We start from the raw sequence: 21,186 nt of genomic DNA on the forward strand, positions 1-21,186 counted from the left end.
ATATCCTGTTAATGACTGTCCCACTGCTTAACTAGCCATAAACATAATTGCTAACCTGCTGTAATGCAAACACATCCTTCTGGCCCAGCAGGGCTGTCTGCAGTGTATGAGGAAGTTGCATGCTTTTCACATCAGAACAAGTAGTCAGTTATGCTGCAGAGAAGCATGCGAATGAGAATAAGGGATGAATCTTAGGAGTTTTCTTGGCTGTGACTGGACTTAAAAGCAATCAAATGCATTTGGCTGATAACAGTCGAATTTACCCCTAGGTCACTTTCTGAGGAAAAATGTAACGAAATGGTCATGGGTGATTTTGAGTCTTTGGAGGACTAAGATACTAATTTAGATTTTAGTCAGGTTGAGCTGCAGCCCTGGGGAAAGATTACGCAGTGGCTGAAGCTTTTTTTTTTTAATTTATCTTTTGTCTGACAAAGCTTTCTCCAAGTAAATAATCCCTTCAACCTGTTTTTCAAAATATGTGATTGGTTGTTTTGTGCTTGTTAAACTGTAGGTGTAACTTGTGCTAATAAATGTGTGAGCTTGGAGAGGCATATTAAATACGTAGAGAGGAGCAATATTTGAAATGAAGTGCAGCACTGAAACAAGAACAAGTAGATGTGAACCACCTACAACTAAAATGAGAAGAATCAGAGCTGTGTTTTATCTCAGGAAGTGGTTTCGGCAGACATGTTCAGTTGCTGCTCAGAGTTCCTCATGTGTTTTGCCAGTTGACTGTTTTGAGTTGCTTCCTATCATCTGTACCAAAAGCAAGTGCTCTCTTGATAGAGGGAGTGCAATACTTCGGGTCAGTTGCTTCATCTACATCTGAATAATAATTAACAGTAAAGATCAAAATTCTCAGGCATCAGTAACTTGAAAGTGCAGCATCAAGTGATTAAATAGCCTTGGCTGAATTGGTTCATTGTGGGCTGCCAAAAGTGTAAGTTCAAAAGCAAGGGACGACAAAGTAATAGGGAAGCAGACATGGGTGCAGATGTTGGTGGGAGTCACAATAGCCACCTATATGGTATCACTGCTTTTCCTCGATGTCAGTGAAGAAATTTGTATTGAGTATGGGTTTTGATTAATCTCAAGTAGGTATTTTTGCTCTGTGTTGTCTTGTCAGTATGCTTAACAGTTGCTATTCATCAGGATCCCTGCTGGGTGCTTTTTTGTCTCACTTGTGTGTTAACTTTTCTAGCAGATCAAATTCAGTCTACAGCTCATACTTTTTTTTTTGGTAGTAAAACTTGGCCAGCCAGTCTTGTTCCTTAACTGGAAGACTACTGTCTTTGGTAATGACATAAATTAATAGTCTATGACAAAACTATTTAATAATTTATGCAGTTGCATCACAGTCCAGACTGTCTTAGTCTTCATCCTGCATTGCCTCAGGCTTTGACCTCACAAACTAAACTTCGTTGTGCTTGGCTGGGATGGGAGAAGTCAAATTCAGCGCTACAGGAAATACTAGTGATGCGGTAGATGAGGTGACACCTCTGAGTGAATGTTTTTCCTGTGCTACAGACTGGTAAAGGTGGGATGTAAAACAGAGATTCTTTGTTAAATGTTCTATGCTACTCCTGGTAAAAGTGAAACTTGATTCAGAGCTCATCTACTCCAACCCTTCCCCCCTGCCCCTGATAAAGCAGGTAACATGCTTAAATGGTTGAGTGCTCCCTATGCGTCCAATTTCTGTTTTAGTAGGATTGTTACACTCTTCCTTTGGTATTAAGCTGAACTTAAAGTGGTTGTGAAGCTTTACCTTCCAGAAATGGTAACTTGTTAACAATTGGCAACAGATCCTTTTGCCAAAGCAGCAGTCTGTTTTGAGGTCTTTGCAAATCAAGGGGATTAAACTCATGTAAGAAATGTCAGCTTTTCATTTTTAACCTGACAGATTTATTTTTTTTTATTTTTGGCTTTGAATATTTTCAGAGTATTTATTTATTAATTTTGGCTTGAATATAAACGTTTGCTACATGGCCAAGTGTACTCAACTTACTTCTTTTTTTCATAGGATTCAAGTGCCCTGTATGTTCAAAATTTGTATCTTCTGATGAAATGGATTTACATCTCGTGATGTGTTTGACAAAACCAAGGATAACCTACAATGGTAAGAAAGAAGTAAGCTGATCATTATTTCTTTATTTTAAACCTTAGTGTAAATAATTTTTTATTAAGATACTCAAGTAACTAATACAATTGACTCAGAAATAGCGTGGTTTTATCTGTAGTTAATTTTTTCAAAATAATTCTTTTGAATGTGTAAAATACATGAAATACATAAAATTATTCCTGGGTGTGTTTTATTCCATTCTTCATCACAAGGTCAGATATTGATCAATGTCCATTTAATGTCCTTTCTAAAAAAAGTTGATGTATAAATAACCTACAGTGCTATGGACTCACTGACTTCCTTATTCCTTTGCTTTTATGACATCTTAATTGTACTTTGTCTTGGAATAAGTCTTGAAGGATGGTTTGGCCCATCTTGTTCTTTGTCTGGATAGCAATAAAGCATTGGGGACACTGGAACAAAACATTAACTGCAAAAATGATTTGAAATCATATAGTTGTGAAATCCATGTCAAAGTGCAGTATGCAGGTAAAGTAAATACAGATTTATTTATTTTTTATCCTGTTGTTGCAACATGTGTTTGAGGAGGTTTGCTTCATTTAGCAGAGAGTTATGTTTCTTTTTGATCTGGTGGTGGTTGTTTTCATTTAGATTTGGATCGAACAGTTTCCAAGATAGGTTTTTAGAGAACTATGTACAGGGAAATGTTGAACATAAGGGAGAAGCAGACTAGGCAGCCCAGTGAGGGAGGGACAAAGCACGTAGGGTCAGTTTGGATGGAGCAGGAGGAGGCAGGCTGGCAGAGAGCAAGCTCTGGCTATAATCCAACTCATGAGATGCGCACAAATTACAAGCTGACAGACTGAAATCCTTTGCCTCCACTGCTTCTTACACGTACATGCGAGCACATTCATCCAGTGAACATTTTTGTCCAAAGAAACAGCAATTGCATAACAACCTCTTGATATTTCTGGTTGTGTTCCATTGTACCACAGTGGTGCCATATTCAGCCTGGTTTTTTTCCTGCATTGTTTCTCCCAGCTGGCCCACAATTAATTGGAGCTCTTTGAGGCCATCTTGTTATCTTTGCGTAGTCCCCTCAGACAAAAAAGAAACAACAACCCATCTTTAAAATGAGCAGAAATAATCTGCAAAGTGACAAAAGTCAGTTGTGGACAGTATAGTATGAGGTATTATCTGAAACGTGATTTGTTAAATTAGGGCAGTCTCTTATAATAAGAAGTGGTGATATAAGCTTGAAAGGAGAAAACTACATACGTTGATTTGAGAGACACTTAACTGGAATTATAGTTTCATTCTCATAAACCCTTAATAGAAATGTGCATTGATCCTTTTAATTACAGTTGGTTAGCTTCTGGACCTTCAGACTAAATCTTACAGTATAAAGTTACTTATTATACTGCAGTGTAAAGAAATTAATAATGGCTTCAGAGTTGGGTATCACTCAGTAATTTGTGGCATAATTGGGATCCATTTAAAGAAATGAATGAAAGAATGAGAGAAAATTAACTAGCAGATCGATAACTTGACCAAATGCTTATGTGATTACAGGCCTAGAATTGTATATGAATACCTAAATGATTGCATTTTTTCCTGTATTTTTGCTGTTTGCCAGTATAAGGAGATCAGTGATGGATCTGTCTTTTTGCCATAAGCTATAGGAAGGGCATCTTGAATTTTGCTTGCAAGAAGAAAAAGTGTTGCTATTGACTTTTGATCTCTTTCCCAAAGGGAATCTTAATCTCTTTATGCTTTACTTTCTCATGGTTATTTTGGGCTCTTGCTGGATATATTCAATTAGACCCATGTAGGCATCATTTGTTTATGTTGGTCGCTGATGGTTTCCTGTTTCTGTCTAGGAGAGAAATACTTACATTTCTTTTACTTGCTCTTCTCTCTTCATCTTGAATTGAAAGTAGCTGAAGGAAGCCTTAGGCTTTTGGGGTTTGGGAGATGTTTTAAAAATTGGGCAGTTGGATTGAACTGTGTGTATATCTAATTCTGTACTGGTTACATTTCCTCGTACTGTAAGTGTATGAAGATGAGTTGTTCTTTCTAGGAAATGTCAGGGAGCAAATTGTGCATCTTGTGTGATTTTGAGACAGGCGTTCTTTTTAATGCAAGCCTAAGGCATGTCGTCTTCACCAGAAAATGTCATAAGACTGTTTAGTTGTGATTTGAAGCTCAAAAAAAAAAATGAAACAAGTCCTTACAGGCTATTTCTCATTGCTTTCTGAGCTACCTTTGTGTTCTGCTTCTGGCCGTAGGAAGAGCCAGTGAACAGCAGTTTGTGGCAGCTGGCTGATTTTTCATGTTTTCTGAAAGAGTGGTCACAGATTTGTCCTAGTTCTATGCTGGAAGTTGTTCTGATTTTCATATAAATAAATCAGTACATTTTATTGGCCTTCTTTTAAAATCATACGACTTCTCTCCAACAGAGATCTCATTGATTTCTCAGTTTGACATGTACTGAGAACTCTTTTTTCTGTGGAACTTCGTTCCAAGTGTCTCTTAAACTACTTGTGGTGCTCAGACCAGTACATTGTTGTTCTGATACAAAAGCTGTTTACATGGGTGAATTGTAAAACATTGAAAACATTGTGGTGGTTCATGTTAAAGCAAGGCTGTTTAAGACAGTCTTTAGCCTTTAAGAATCCTCTTCGTAGTGTTTTTTGCTGAGCTTCTGAGAAGACCAAATAGGTCCTGTGCACTGGCTAGCCACAGGTTGCTAGAAGCCACTTTTATGGAGAAAGTGGATTACTGGCTAGTTGACCTGTGCCTTTTGTCGAGTTCTTTTGCTCTGTGTGTTTGAGGGGGAGGGGGGGATTCTGTTGAAAACAACTGCTAACATCATACACAGCTGTAGCACTTCTCTTCAACTTCTCCAGGCACGTCTTCTCTTTCTTGTCTGCAATGGTGAGTGACATGCAGGGCTCACTTAGAGGCAACTCTCAGAGGTGCTGCTTATGGAGAGCCCTCTTGGCCTGGCAGAGCTGTTTGCTTGAGTAACACTCAGTGCTTTGGAACCAACATGCCTTGACCTCTGTGCATCAATTGCGTCAATTCCAGCTGCTGAGACGCAGGTGATTAGACTTAACCTAGTGAAGTGTATGTTTTGAATGCAATTGTTGCTTGGTGTATTTACAGTACGGGTACACTCTTTCGTTGGAAGACATTTAAAAATGAGAAGACCCAAGCGAGAGGGCTGCTGGTGGCTTAAAGCAGACTAATGTTAGCTCTCCTGCAACTAACGCTGCTGAATCCTTTTGAACAAACCTTGCAGCTGGTTCTGTCTGAAGTAATTCTGTTTGTCTTTCTGAAATGCCTTTGTTTGGTTCTCAGGACACTTTGTAAGACTTTATTATTATTAAAGGGCCTCCCTGCCAGCAGGGACTAGCAGGCTGGCAGCCTGCCAGCTGGGGAAGCCAGTGACCCCGGGAGCTGGGAGAGCCAGTCAGCTCCCTGCCTCCTTGGCTGCTCGGCCAGCCGGCCTCTCCTCTCTCAAAAGTTTTCATTGAATTAGCACATTCCTGTGGAATATTTTGGGTTTCATCGAGTCAGCACTTTGCATCGGAACGTTGTTCTACTGGAAACTTTCTCAGCGGGCCTCCTTAGAGCCGTGTGCTCAGGGTAGAGCTGCTTGGCATCAGCGCTGCTTTCTCTTGGGCTGCTCTGTGTTTAATTCAAATATGGCAGTGGGTCTGATTAGCAGCCAGGATATTTACTGAGCTTTTTGTTCAGGAGGAAAACGTGTGCTAGACTGATTTTAGGGAATGTTAAGAGATCCGTTGCACAAGCTCCTGGAGGATTTTTCATGACCCAAGGTAACTGCTTTGCAATTTTTCTTTTAGGTTAGCAGGGCTTTCTTCTGAAGGGTGTAAATACAGCTAACTCTAAAACAGTTTAAAAGAGGAATGATAATACTGTTTGATGTTTGAGGCCTGCATGTGAGTGAGCTTTGTAATCCTGAATTGGCATCTGGCAGAGCAGTGACCTTGTTACAGAAGTTATCAACGTCTACGTAACGACTTTAGCATATGCGTTATGATCAATGAGAGATTGGCATAAATCATCCAAAGAACTAAATACAAGTATTTTTTCCAAATATTCTTTGGGGATTAGACTTTTTTTTTCCTATCGCAAGTTGTATTGGTTTTGGTTTTGTGGCTGTTTCAAAAGCTTTGGTTTTGAACTTACTCAGCTGATAATGCTCAGTAGAAGGGAAGAGAAAGATTGCACCTTAACTTAGCATTTGAATCACTGAGATCTGTGATTCTGGTAGTTCTGTCTCTGCAATGATGTCTTTTCCTTGGTTACATCTGTGCTGAAAAAAAGGAGGGTATTTTACCCAGCGGCTCTCTCTCCTGTTGCTCAGAAAACATCAGTGTGAAGAAAATAAGAATTACCAACTTCAAGTTCATGTCCCTGCCAGGATTCTCAGGGTATGAGACCATACCCTAAGAGACCTTGCAAAAGGGCATGGTGCCAGTCTGCCTGGAAAAGCTTAAGCCATCCTCCTTGTCCTCATCCTTTAATAGGACTAGACTTTCAGCAGAGCAGTACAGAATAATACCAAGGCAAAGCAGTTCTTTCATTCCAAGATTTGAAATTCTCCTTAGAACTTTTCAGTTCTTCCATTCTGGAGTTGAGAAATATCCTTGGCTTAGAGTTTCTAGCTTCTTATTTTGCCCTAGGAGATCCTGCACTCTGTCCTTGGGGTTGTGTTGTGACAGGCAAAGAGCGCACTCTGCACAGTAGGACATGAACAGACACTTAGCCTGTGTCTGCAGTTAAAATAGTGCCTTTTACTTCTGTTTTGATCATGTGTACTCATTAAAACCCTCTTGATTATGTAGGAGCCTCATCCGGTTTCCCTAATGCTTTACAACTGTTTTCTAATGCATTTCTTTAAAATAATTAGAACTATTAAACATCTGCTGAATTTCAGGATTTTTTGTAGTTTAATGACAGAACACTGTAATAGTAAAATTAAACTTTCATCTCAAACACAGCTGTTATTCTGTGAATGGGTGTAACATCAGCTCAGACCTCATAATTGTCTTGCAAATGTTACAATTTCAAGAAAAACTTGTTTTTGAAGATCTTGATCAAAGTACATTGATTACTTTGTGCTTCCTCTGTTTGGGAATTGCTTACCTTTTCAGCAAGGAGGAAACTTCCACTGTTTTTCACCTTTGTAGGCCTTGGATTAGCTATGAAGAAAAGTAAGGTCACATTCAAGTTGCAGTATGTATCTACCTGCTAAAGGAGGTGGGACCTGCTTCTGTGACCCCATTTCAGTCTCAGTGGGAGAGTTGAGTCAGTCTTTGATAGTATGGAATTGGAGCATTTTCAGAGCTGCCATCTCTAGCCTTTCTTCCAGACCCAAAAACTCTTAACTCTGCCACAAGGAAAGAAAGGTAAATTGTGTATTTTTAACGATGTGGCGATGAAGAAAGCTCCCAAAAGTGGAATGCAGTGCAACTGTGAGGGAAGTGCTTCACGTATTTGGAACAGCAGTTCTCAGAACTGCAGGCTACTCCATTTATCTTGCTAAGATACAATCTTGGAGGCTTAGTGGGGATGGTTTAAATATCAACGTTGCTCATTAGCTTACTCTTCATGTAAGGAAAAAAGGACGCATAGTTTTGTAAAGTAGCTGTCGCTGGTACAGTTTGGGAATGCTTAGTAGATTACAGTAAATTTTCTTGACTGTAATGAATTCTAGTCAACACACTTGGATCCTACAGAGGAATGTACAACTTCAGGACATCAGACATTGCATCCATTCATCCTTCTACTTTTCTCCAATTTGTTTTGAATGCTACTGGCTGTTTTTAATGAGCCTTTGGGGAGAAGGGTATTTGTTGGGTGATTCTGTGCATATTTGCCTTTGAGCCAGCTGTAAATCTGGACAGTGCTTCCTGTGATGGAGCCATCACAAATCACTCTTGGTCAACATAATGTCACCTCATACTTCAGCTCTTGAGAGTGAGATGACAAGTTTTTCTCAGTAGTTTGAAGTTGCCTTTATATAAGCGCATACACATGCCATGGGAATATTTTCAGTGCAGCACTGAATAAGTGCAGTAATGCTTTTGACAACTATAGAAAAGCCCATTTCTGAAAATGGGATCATTCATGCTCTGAATAGTTCAAGTTGTTTCTTTTCCTTACAAACTACTCCTAATTTCAGATACTGCTGTTGTCTTGCTTTGGTACTGACAGTGCTGCTGAAGTCAAGTGACAGTTCATGTCCCAGAAAATTATAGATACACCTGTGAACCAGTGCTGCAAAGAACAGCTGCATGTGAAGAAAGGAGTGATTCAGATCAGGTTAGAAGAGGACTTGATATATTCTACTGTATGTCATTGTGCTTCTGGTGTTATACAATGGCAGTGCAGTGCTGCACGCAGCAGAAAGCTAAGGAGCAGTTCTGTTAGCTCAATAGCAAATGCTCACTGTGCTGTGACTGTGCAGCATGTGATCCAGGCAGATAGGAGCTACCTTCTATGTCTTACACTTAATCAGTCTTCAGCTTTGAGAGGTCATTTGGAGGATGTCATAAATCGTGTCTGCAACTGCTGCAGTCTTGTGACTGCTGGGAATTTAGCTTCAGGGAAAATAATGTTCCTTGTTTTGAATGGTAATTGTGCAGTTTGTAAATCTGATATCTCTAAATCCTTGTATTTTACTCCTCTTTTTTTTTTTTTTTTCTTTAATTGCTCTGCAGAAACAATAGTCTTGAAAATAAACATCTTTTCCTCACCATAGAGAATAACTTTCATTGACTGGATGTTGAAATATAAGTACTCAAAATCCTAAGCTCTTAAAAATAAATGCCAAACTGCATCTTAAGGAGTGATCTGTGTAGGAATCCCACTGCATTTTCTTTCTCAGATTCCTTACTGTTTTGCAGGAACTAGAACTGATTATTCAGGTTTTTTTTGGTTTTTTTTGTTTTTTTTTCCCCTAAAGACATACAAAGCAATGAGCAGCACTCCCTCTTGCTCAGAAATGGCCCCAAGGGCAGATCAATTGAAAATAGAGCCTGAAATACCATTTGTAAGGGTTTCTGTTTGATTTTCCCTTTAGATTAAAATCTTGCTTTAAAACTTGCTACCCTTTGATCATTTAAATTGTCTTGTACTTTTGACTTACAGACAACACATCGATGATAAAAGTCAGTACAATTTCTTAGGGGGGGGAGAAGGGGTGAGGGTGTCTGGTGGTAGAGTAAGTCTAACTCTTCCTAAACAAGCTGCATGGAAACTCTAGTTGTCACAGAGTGCTCTCAAGTCTGAGTTGGAGATGATCACGGCTTACATAGGAGAAAAATTTAGTAGCTTTTTAAGTATTTGTAGTGAAATGCAGTGATTCTAGACCAGCTTGTAAATTCTCTACTGACAGTGGTTACATTGACTGTACACTGACATAGCTGCCAAGAAGTAGACTAGCCTACCTAGGATAGTAAGCTACTGTACATATCCCTGGAGGAACCTCCTTGCATTCTAAAGTTTGTATAACTTTGTCTCACGTGGCCACAGATTTGTGCAGCTGCAGAAATAAGCCCAATTCTACCACACAGCTGAAACAGGAGAAACTTCATTGATAATAGATTCAGGTAACTTTTATAGATAACGTTAGATAGTAGGTTCATGTAACTAAGTAATAACTTAGTATCTGATGATAATTTGTTAGCCTATAGGCAATGTTTGCTTGTTTGGCGGAGGGAAGAGGGGGTAAGGAATTGTTTGGTTGATGTTTTTATTTATTTTTTTCTTCCAGTTCCAAGTGAGTCTGTTTTGATCTATGCCTCTATTAGCTAATATACCTTGTTGTCGTAATGGCACCTAGTAGCTTTGATAGCCTGTCTATTTAAGAACAATGAGAGAAAGAAAACCTTTAAAATGGTGGTAGATAACTGTCTTTTGGGGTCATCTTTCTTTTTTTTTTTTTTTTTTTTTTTTTTTAATTGACTCCTGTGTTAATCAGGTTGTATTGCTGAATACTATTATTGCTAGGAAATGAGTGATCCTTGTGAGCTTGTGGGATGACCCTGGAGTTAGAGTTCTCCAGCTTACTGTATTGCATTACATTGTAGTATTATATTGTAGGATATTCACCACTGGAATAGAGAAAGCTGTCTAGGGGAAATGGAGAGGCCTATAGGTTGCTGCCTCTTGCAAGGCGTGGTGCTTTGGTGTCTGCTCAGTGCAGATGGAGATGAATCCACTTCCCTCTGCTGCTGTTCTTGTGGAGGTGGATCTAACTCTGAGGGCAAGTAGGTCACTCTTGGGGAGGTCAGTGTCACTGGGCTTCACATCTCTGCTCCTCCTAGAAGGTGCCACTTCTTGATGGGAGGAGGAGGATACATCCTCCCTCATTTGAAGAACCTCCTCAACATGTCCCACACAAGGATAAGCTAACACTCTAGAAGTAGCCCTCCTTTGTCTGGGTAATTTTAACCTCAGCTACTCAGTGACTAATGTTCCAGCCAGAGTCCCCCTATTTATAGTGTTCAGAACAGAAGGTGGCTTGTGACACCATGGCAGCGTGATTTAATAGTGCCCCATGGTGACAAAAAAACAGCTGTGTAGAGGGTGAGATGCTCATGGCCTGAAAGTTTTGCTAGTTTTGAAGAAAGAGGAAGAGTGGGAATACTGAGGGCCCCTTTCCTGGGGTAGCATCCCATGCCATTTTGCTTGCAAGAGAGAATAGCTTCCTCTTGGTCACAGGGATCAGCAGGGGCTCTGGTCTCTTCTTCATCCCATGCCTGGGGTCTCTTTGATGAGATGGTAGCAAGTGTGTTCCAGGAGGATTGAGGGTTCTCCATTCCCAACCCAGCTGTCACTGACGGTCTCTAATAGTTTTATATCCTTCTTAGGTTGTGGTGTTCAAACCTGCATGCAGTGCTCACAGTGAGGCTTCACCAGTGCAGAGCAGTAGGGCAATCCCTTCGTTTGCCTGGCTGGCAGTGCTGGGCCTGATGCACAACCCTGGGTACAATTGGCCCTTTTGGCTAACAAAGCTGCCAAGAAAGAGTGGGAGGGGGGAAAACAATAAGCAGAGATTTAAGAGATCTTTCTAGCAAGCTGCAACACAGACAACTGCTTCCCTTGACTAGCTAGTAATACTGTGCCTGATGCACCCATCTGTGCTTGCTGGAATAAATTATAACACTGAATGAAGGGTTAGTGTATAGTAGAAAAATTGAAATAACTCTGAAAACTCTGACTCAGTTTTCGTTATCAGAAATTTTTGTATTCAGGCATGCTTGGGGATCCATCTTTGTAGAATAACAGATCTAATTTAAAGTTGGAATAGCTTGTGGAAGCAGTCTGGCTGCTGTGAACAGGAAGGGAAGACAAATTAAAAATTATACAGGACATGATACAATTACTGCATGTGTACATTGACACCAAACGTGCAATTTTTGCTTGGAGAAAAGAGATCTGGATTGTTCTGGGAAGGGCACCCTGTTGGCCTAGCACCTGGCACTAGCATTAACAAGCCAGAATTTGTACCCACTAAGATTTGGCACCAGGTTCTTCATTTTATGGTAGTCATCATATCTGCTGTAAGAATAGCACCTTAGTCAGACACACCTGTTTTTTTTCTCCCCTTTAGTAGTTTTGCTCTTTGTCTCATGGCTTCAGCCTTGATGGCATCTTCGTTATTGCTCTCTGTGTGTTCATTTTACACCAGATCAAAGCAAACTCTGTTCCAAGCTTGTAAAGAAATGAGTCAATTATTTGGCCACTGTTAAGAAGACCTGGGAAAACTCAATGTACTCAGGGTACCTGTAGGGAAGAGTGGAAAGGGCCTGAAAAAGAGACAAAAACACTGAAGCATATCATACAGTCAACTTAAAAAAAAAAAAAAAAAAAAAAAAAAAAAGAAAAAAGGTTGTATTAAAGTAACCAGCAGTGCCTGGAGTAGAAGGATGGCTAACTGTGGCTGGCCTTTGTTTCCTCTCTCCTTATGCTCCTTGAGGACACTGATTCCCATATTGTTTTCTTCCATATAGGTTTCTAATCTACCTGCTTTCACTACATTGTGGTAGATAAGAATTCTCATAAGTAACTTTCATTAAGCCAGCAGGTCCCCATCAACACTCTCATTTTCTTACAGACCATTACTAGAATAAAACTTCCTAATTGCTTGGTAATGATTTACATTTTTCTTTTGTCTTCTAACCATGGTTTCAGTGACAATTAATGCTTGGAACCCTGCTTTTTGAAAGAATTCTCTTCTGTGATCATTTTGGTCTCCTTTCATGTTGCAAAAATAAGCTTAAAGTCATTTAAGCTTCCAAAGAAAAGAGGGATTTCTAAGCTTGGTGGGAATCCTTTTGTACAGTCACAGCAACATTGTGTATTTGCCAGATGTCTGTCAGTTCAGACCTTTACTTCATCTTGATCACAGTCAGTCATACTCTGTTATGTATTTCACCACATCTGCACTCTGTTTCCCTCTCCTAGTCTTTGGGAATGTTGTTGGTAATACCATCTATGCTTGACTGGCAAAATGAATCGCTTTAACAGAATGGAGCGTAGTAGAGTCTTCATTCTGACCATAAAGCTATTTGCAGGTAAGAGTCTCTGCAAGGTCAGAGAAACTAGCCCTCCTGACTAGTAGTATCTTTTCCTTGTTCTGTCAGATTTCCAAGTGATTTGCTGCAGTAAGATGCTTCTGGAGATAACTGCTGTGAGTTTTATGACTGGTTGTTTCTTGTGATTTCTTTTTTTTGGTTAGTTTTGGTTTTTTTGTTCTTACTAACTTTGCTAAGTAAGTTGTATTTGCTGCACAAGGCAAACTACACTTCAAAATTCTCTTGTATTACTTCTTGCTCTGGGAGAAACCACATGGTTCAGCCGTTTTCGACCTCTGGATTGTGAACCAAGGTTCTCATTGGACCTTAATTTTGTATCTGTCATAGCAGTTTCTTACTGCTTGTATAAATAGTTGTGTAATCAGCCTCTAAATGTTTTGATTTATTTTTCAAAGATAAGAAGCATTGTGTAGCCTCCCCCAAAAAAGATCTGCACGTATGGATTCTGCAGCCATAGTTCGTTCTTGTTCACTTCTGTAAGTTGAATCCATCCAACCTAACTCCCAACTCTGTAAGCAACAATCCCAGCTGCTGCAGACTCTTTGTCTGTCAGCAATACATGCTGGTTGCCTCTGGCCGCGTGCTCAACCACTCCTTCTTTTGTAGCATGTTTGTGGTACAAGATCCTTTGATGGTAAACTCAGCCTGGAGAAGTGTAAATCATTCTTTCGCAATGGAGCAAGGAGAAGGAGGTATTCCCCCAGTGATAGAGTGATAGTTCCTTACAGGTTTTCTTTCTTTTTTTTTTTTTTTTACTAAGGACTCTATATTTTGCTGCCATTGCATTTCTTGTGGGTTTGCTAGTTTTTATTTAACTCCTGACATTCAAGACTAATGCTTGGGAGATTGTGATATTGATTAAAAAAAAAAAAAAAGGAAAGAAAAAAAAAACCAGCTTATTTTTATTCCATGAGCTGCAATAATACAGTGTTTGTTTCAGTTGTTTGAGGCTGGTAGGTGCTTGGGTACACCATTCATGATGGGGTTGGACTGCAGGGTGCTACTTCGGTCCTTCAGCATTCAAGGCTTTTTCATGTGGTCCCCTACAGAATGGAAAATATTTACAAGTATTTTTATCTCCCAGGGATAGTTTCTGAATGGAAGGGAGAAGCCTTGAAACAAACACATCATCCCAAGGAAGACTGCTCGAGAAGTTAACTCTTGAGTCACTCAAACTGTAACTGCACCAATTAAGCTGGAATGGGGACAGTATAGAGTGGATAGATCTAGAATCTCTTTACGTCATGCTCTGGAATGAAATGTTTCTGGTTCTATTGCAAAGAGATGCTCATATCTAGACAAGAATTTGGAAGTGTTCTTAGAAATGTGGTGAATAGAACTTGTCATTAGAAGTCTTTGCAAGAGGAGAAAGTTGTTTAACCATCCTGGAATGATTTAATGTTCAAGGGCATTTGAATTGCAAGCAGACTGATTAAATAGAAGTTGGAAAGACTGCATTTTCAAGCATATCTCTCAGATTCAATCAGATAATTGTCTGCTAAGCAAATCTTAAATCACATTGGAAATACATAGTCACTGTGGCAATTAATCTAAAAGACAGGTGCACAAGGCATTTCCAAATGGAGTGTACAACTGGGCTAATGAAACCTAACTTGTGTGAGTACTTATTTCACCACAGTACTCCATAGGAGATGCATGAATATGGTTTGAGAAAGTTGGTAAGCTGATCAGTTTAACATAGGATTGACTGGATGTGGATGTTGTTGTTTGGAGCTGAGCAGCTTTGTTTTCCAGGCTGCTTAGCCATTTATCAAAGCCTGGCTCTGCATTGTGAGTCCTTGGGTGTAAACATGAGAATGTTAATTGGATGTTGTGTAATGGCCATATTATTTGTGACTTGAAAGTTTTTTGCCATATTGTATCTTCTATTGAAACAGCATATCTTGAAGTTGGAGGTAGATTTACGTTGTGGCCACTGAGGTAAACTTCTTTACCAAAGAGCTGCTTCCCTGAGTGTGCACAAACACCTTTCCTCTCTGTTATTTAGTACACCTGATGTGAATTGTGTCAAGGTACCTAGAATTATACAGACCTTTTGGGAAGCAGGATGAATAGAACATACATCTATTACATTTTTATTGTTGTTCATTGAGAAGTGAATACTTTTCACTATCGCACACACCTGATCCTTACCTGATTGAACAGGAAGCATTTAGTTATTTCTTGGGATTGGCTTCTGAAAGCTGAAAGTGTTGCAGAAAAATCTAAATGTGATTCCTAAAATGTTGGGTTTAGCTGAGAAGCAGCGGAACTTCTCCAGCTACCTCCCTGTAGCTCAGTGAGGTGTTTGTGATAGGAACATTGCAAATTAGCCCTTACTCTGTTGCAAATATTTTTCTTGTGACTTTCACTTTCCTCCTTTTTGTGTATGTATGTGTGCTGCCTCAGTACAGTATTTGTATTGTAGGAGAGGGGAGGCCCAACGTGTTTGTTCAGGAAGTCTTTCACGATGCATAGCTTTTTGTGTATAGTTAACTTAGTCTTGGACCCATACTGAGAAGCTGAGAGATAAAGGGCAAACAGTGGTAGCTTTTGGACTTAACATAGGAAATTGTAACAAGCTGCCACGTTGCTAGCAGTGAAGAGAGAGATGCCAAACATCTCCCTGCTCCCAGGTCCACCAAACATGTTGTTGGTACTCGAGGTAATACCACATTTTCTGTAGCTGTCTTTAGAGAGGTTATTTTTTGTGTGCATTGTAGTACAGAAGGTTTTTCCAAATTGGCAAGTAGTGCAGTGGTATTTGAGGTTGTGTTTGTTGGAAATAGATGGAAAGTGGCAGTGTTTATGTAGTTCAGTAGCGCGGGGATATTATTATTATTATTTAGTGGAATAAGAAGCAGCTTAATTCAAGTTATTCAGAAAAGCTGGATTCTGAATTTCCATGTGCTACTCTTTGTAGTGCTGGTGAATCCTGAAAATGACTCAGCCGAGGCTCTAGGAGAGGCACTGATCTTCAAAAATCATGCCTTTTCCTCTGAGCTACAGGGAGTTGTTTGTATTAGATGTGTAAGAAGTGTTTCTGCTCAGGAACCCAGCATTTCTTCTGAAGACGTGTTTCTTGCTGAAGGCAATGCAGACTGTACCTTATGGCTGCAAAGAGCAGGCTTCATAGGTGAGCCACGCCAACAGCTTCAGCTGTGCCTCACTAAATGTGCTGGTGGACCCTGTAGCTTGGAAAGCTGGGAGAGACAAAATCAGCATCTTCTGCAGTGGCAACTGCATGATCATCGAGGGCCTGCTGAGCTGTACGAATCAGCTGTTCTTCTGCCTCAGTTTTTGGCCAGCAGAAGGGGACTGATCTGGTCATCCAAGAACGATCCCTAGTGCAGAATGCTGAATCAGGGCTGTTCCTCTTGTCCCACCGCAGTATCGAAGTACAGGGAGCAAGTCAAAGAAACATCTGGCTTTAACAGTGCTGGGGATGGACTAGGAGAGAAGGCTTTTGTTTGCAGCCAATATGAAGTTGTAAAGAGTTCCTGAGCTGCCTCAAAGAAACATGCCCTGCATAAAGAAAAAGCAGGGTAAAGTATTTTGGGCAAAACAAGTGAAAAAGATTGATTCCAGTCATCTAAAGCATATACATCTAATATAAATTATATATATATAAAAGCATATACATCTAATTGATGTATACCTTTATAAAAAATAAATATTTAGTACTTAACTAAGTAATCAGTAATGAAAATGAATGAATATATAACACACACATGGTAACGTGTACTACTTAATTTGATCAGTGTTTTTCAACTTAAGGCTCTTGTTTTGCCAGTTTTCATGCTGATAAGTTACTGTTCAGAAGGTGTATTTCAAAAAGTTTTAGTGATATTCATGGTAGAATGCACTTCAGTGTCTTCTTCACTGGTGAGCTAGCTGCAGTGGCAACTTCCATGGAAATTTCAGTTTGTAAGTCTTAGAAAAAAAAGTCTGTATTTGAAAGTCACATGGGATTAAATGGAAGATCTTTCTGATTTGTGTTGCTCAGGATGCCTAGAGAGCAATGAAATCCTGCAGCTCTAAGGTGATAGTTATCCAAATGCAGCCTTTGTGATTTGCTACATTATTTCCTGAGTCTCTGTATTTGAAAACAATAGCAGGAACACAGATTGTAATGACTTCATCCATAGGGTATGTGTTGTATGCACTTTCACAGTCCTCAGTTTAAAGGCAGGCTGTTTCTTCACAGGCATTACCTGTAACTTTAGCCATGGCTGAGTTGGCAGCTGATAGTTATTGTGTATATTTCTAAAAAGTTCCAGAAAATGTATTAAATCAAGTTGATATGCGACACTGCCAGGATGATTGCGTTTTATTTCATTACCACTTATCTTGCTACAAATGCACAAATGAAATACAGTATATTTTTCAGTAGAGACTGAAGCAGGATTCTAGGAGGAAAAAAACTACAGACGTCCAGAAGTTAAAATATTAGTAGTGTTAAGCAGGGATAGAGGAGGAAAAGTATTTGTGCAGACACAGGAGGAAAATACTTTGCTCTTCTGCCAGAGTTCATCTTTACACCAGTCTTCAGCCAGTAAGTGCTTGTTGCAATGGCTGGAAGGTGGAGGAGTGTTTACCTTCTGTTTGGTGCAAGGCAGATGGATGTGGGCGTGTGGTGAGTGTCTGTGTGTGTATGCACGTGTGGGCGAAATGGAAAAGTGTGGCCTCTGCTTATTTCCGCTTCCCACTTCCATTGAGGTAATACACTGATAAGAACGTTATAAATACAGTATTGTTGAAATCTCAATAGTGGTCTTTTCTTTTTTTCCCTTATGTTACATCCTCTCTTCTTTGCTTTTGGTGAGCAGTACCAAATTGTGCTTGGGCATTTATAACAGTTAGGTATTAAGTTTCTTCAGTACTTATCTTTCCTCTTGCATGAGAGCCTGTTAGCTGTCACAAGGTAATGGAAGAAGTGCAAAGTGCTAACTGTGTCGTTTCAGAGGAATGAAAGTATTGAATCCTGCTCACAGAATCTTTTCTGTGTTCCCAAGGCCACATTCTGCAATCGTGTCAGCCTTCACAGCAACTGCTCATGGCATGGCTGGGCCAAGTATGGCCTGCCCTGACCATTGCATTCCAGGGGGAAAGCCCTGGCTGAAGGCAGGGACTGGGGCTTGGTTGGTAGGACTGGTATTGGCTAGAAGGAGAGCAACAGCACCTGGGGAGAGAGATTATGGGAGCCCTGGAGGAGACAAGGAGGGTCTCAAACACAGCAGGGCTGGTGGGAGATAAAGATGTTTAAACTGGCATCTCGCCCTGCTGTTAGCTAAAAGCTGCAAAGTCGTGTTAAAACACTCAGCAGGAGTTCTGAGCCGTGTGTTGTGAAGTCTGTGTGTGGAACATGTGACAAGCCAGATCGTGTACAGTAGGGACTAATGTGAAAGCAGTTCGCAGAAATGTTTTCTTATATTTTACTGAACAGCATTTTAATTCTTGTCATCAAGGCTTGACTAAATGCTTCCTTCTTGATTGTGCTGGGGAAGGGAGCCTGGGAATTAATCCACTGAAGGAACCTCAGTGCCATTTTGTTTTGGGTACCAGTTGCTAATCTGATTAAAAATAACTTTGGGAACTTGACTTTTATTAAGTGTGTGTATGATATATGCTTGCAGCATTAATGGCCCTTCTTCCAGTGACCCAGCTGTGGGAAGAGTGGATCTGCTGGTAGGACTTTTGGCTGAGTATTTGTGCAAACAGGTGTTCTAAGATAGAGCCTGAGAGCGTCAGGTGGAGATTCGTATCTCTGTTGTAACAGGACTGGGCTGTCTCTACAGTCTTTGTCTCCCGGTGTCAGATATTAAAATATGTCCTCATACAGTATAATGGTCAAGGAAGGATTTGTTAAGAGGGAGCTCTTCTGGGCAGGTTGGGATTCTCTAACAACAGATGAATTTTTAAGAGCTTTTGCATTGTCTTAGATGGCTTTCCTTCTTCAGTTCTTGAATCCGTATGTCTTGTAATACTTACAAAAACCGAAGCAATTTCTTAAAGTGATGCCTACAAATTATATTACCATTTGTGAAATACATTTTTGTTTTAGTTTTCTTCACTGTAGTGTGTGTACGGTTGATTAGTTCCTTAGAGATATTTCACATATCCCCATGAAGATGCCCATGAAGGCACGTGGCATCACGCAGTATTTTCAAGCGTAACCAATGAAGATTAGCGTGGAATGAGTACTCTTCTAGAAACCCAAGCACCTGTAAGGTAAATTGCTACAATTCCTAGAGAAACACAGTTGATCTGATTTCATACCTCTTACTTATTCCCACAGTGATGGCTTTTTAGTTGTATGCTTGTCATTTTGTGTGTTTGGAATGCTATAGTGATGAGTACAGGAGACACCTGAGAGCATAGCTTAGAACTGATGGTTTCTCAGTCAGGAAATCGCAATCCTCATAAAGAATCCCTTTAGGCTCCTTCTGGTTAAGCTGCAGAAATTTGAACACGTGGTCTCTACTTCAGCCAAGTGTGCACCTTTCTGACCTGCCAGGGATTGCTGGTTGCTGCGTGGTCCTTTTCTGATAGCTGTGCACTGTGTGAGGTTGCTTCTAACCTGCTTCTGGTAAACGGGGCCTTCTGTCATCTCCTGCTTTGTATTGTGCCAAGACTGAATTCTGCGTCCTATATTCTGGCTAAGAGCAGTGTCCAAGAGAGAAGGTTTTTATTAAAAATAATGCATTTTCCCAGAAACTTCTATTTGAAAGCCAATTCTTATGCGTTCTCAGTAACATACTGTCTCCTGAGTTCTTATGGGATTTGGTAATGATGCAAAAAAAAAAAGTGATTCCAGGAATTTAGAACCTTCAGGTCGAAGGTATGGAATACAAGTCCTGGAGTGGCTTGCTAAAATTAGAGAAAGGCAGATGTATAGAAGAGAAATGAGTAGGAGAGCAGAAGAAAGCAAATGATAGGCCAAGTGTTTAGAAGGAGGAAGATAATAGTTAATTAATTGCAGTGTCTTGTCTGGAGAAATATTATCTTCAGGCTTGGACTTAGCCTCCATCAAGACAGCTGAATGTGGGGAGGAGGGGCTGGCTAAGCAAACCCCCCCAGAATGAAGCCTCAAAGTCCAGGAGTCAGTAGTTGCCATCTGGATGATGTACCAACTTTTCCCAGTGTTAAGCTCCTGGGGTCAGCAGCACAGCTTGCATATGTAGCAGCTGCCTGCCTCAGAGCTCAGGTTTCCCAAGTTGGATCAGAGCAGTCTGTGGTGGGATGTCCATCTGCTGGGAGTGTATAAGCCCCCAAGGATTACTGACTGCTGACTGTGGCTACCCATCCCCTCTGTGTGGTTGTCTTCCTGCAGGGCTTCATTTTGAGCTGTGGCTGTGTTCAAGCGAGATACTGAACCATAATCATATTTTAGTTTGAGCTGTTGAGATGTCTCTCATCAGGAATCTTCTGTCATATGGCATGCATGACCCAAACTCACCTTGACGGCTCCTTCTGCAGGACAAGAACTATCTTCTGTAGCTGCCCTTGATGTTCTGAACAGAGAATGTTTTGCTTTGTGGTAGCCTGCTTTTTGACTGTTCAACTTTGTTCTCTTTCTTCAGAGGACGTGCTGAGTAAAGATACTGGGGAGTGTGCAATATGCCTGGAAGAGCTGCAGCAGGGAGATACTATAGCACGGCTGCCTTGCCTCTGCATATATCATAAAGGGCAAGTATTCCTTATGGTGCATACCCAGAAGTCCTGAAAGTTGCATTTGTAGAGTAACTTCACTAAAACTTGGTTGCTTTTTGCACTTCACACAAACAAAAGCCAGGCAGTAACCACACTAAAGGTGATCTTTAAGTGACTTCTGTCTGCATTTTTCCCCAATTAGCTTCTCCCACTTACATGAAAAAAAGGCCAAAATCACTTCTGCAGAAGTGGACATCACAGCTATCGAGCTTGGATTGCAGATACTTTTGTAATAACAGCCTTGTCTAATGCCATTAGGCTTAAGAGGGAGTGCTTTTTAAAACTGTTTCATAATAGTTTTCACTACTGCCTGTAATTACGGTATGTACGATGTCAGTGCCTGGTGTAACGAGATGGTAGTGTTAGTAGTAAAGTCACCTGTGTACGAAAGCTGGCTAACAATTTGTGAAAGGCTTTCCTAGCAGATTTTAACATTTTTTTTGTTTGTGAACATATAAAGATGTAGGGTGTGGACAGGCATGTGTGTATATACGTGTTTTTCTTTGTTAATGTAAAATCCCACTGCACATGGAAATCATGAGAAACCAGTTAATATGCATTCCTTACTGGGAATTACTGGGATATTCATGTTAATTGCTTTCATTTTTGTCTTCCATCCGACAGCTGCATAGATGAATGGTTTGAAGTCAATAGATCTTGCCCTGAGCATCCATCAGATTAAGGGAAGATTCGTGTTCTTAGGTAATATTTATTTTTAGATACATACATTCTAACAATATTACAATTGATTATCTG

The 21,186-nt window shown here is 40.2% G+C and overlaps 1 protein-coding gene across 2 annotated transcripts in view; it reads left to right on the plus strand.

The window, feature by feature from the left end:
* Positions 1-21,186, plus strand: part of ZNRF2 (zinc and ring finger 2) — a 55,619-nt gene that overhangs the window by 27,560 nt on the left and 6,873 nt on the right. For both annotated transcript variants that reach the window (XR_006168414.1, XM_042816607.1), the window contains exons 2-4: positions 2,021-2,116; positions 20,301-20,406; positions 21,055-21,132. Coding sequence is in view for 1 of the 2 variants with exons in the window: in XM_042816607.1 (XP_042672541.1) it covers positions 2,021-2,116; positions 20,301-20,406; positions 21,055-21,112 (260 nt within the window). In the remaining variant the exon portion in view is untranslated. The remainder of the gene's footprint in view (positions 1-2,020; positions 2,117-20,300; positions 20,407-21,054; positions 21,133-21,186) is intronic.

The sequence above is a fragment of the Centrocercus urophasianus genome, unplaced genomic scaffold (assembly GCF_019232065.1).
Source record: "Centrocercus urophasianus isolate 14NV4802_14NV808 unplaced genomic scaffold, USGS_Curo_1.0 seq_16, whole genome shotgun sequence".
Taxonomy (NCBI): Eukaryota; Metazoa; Chordata; class Aves; order Galliformes; family Phasianidae; genus Centrocercus; species Centrocercus urophasianus.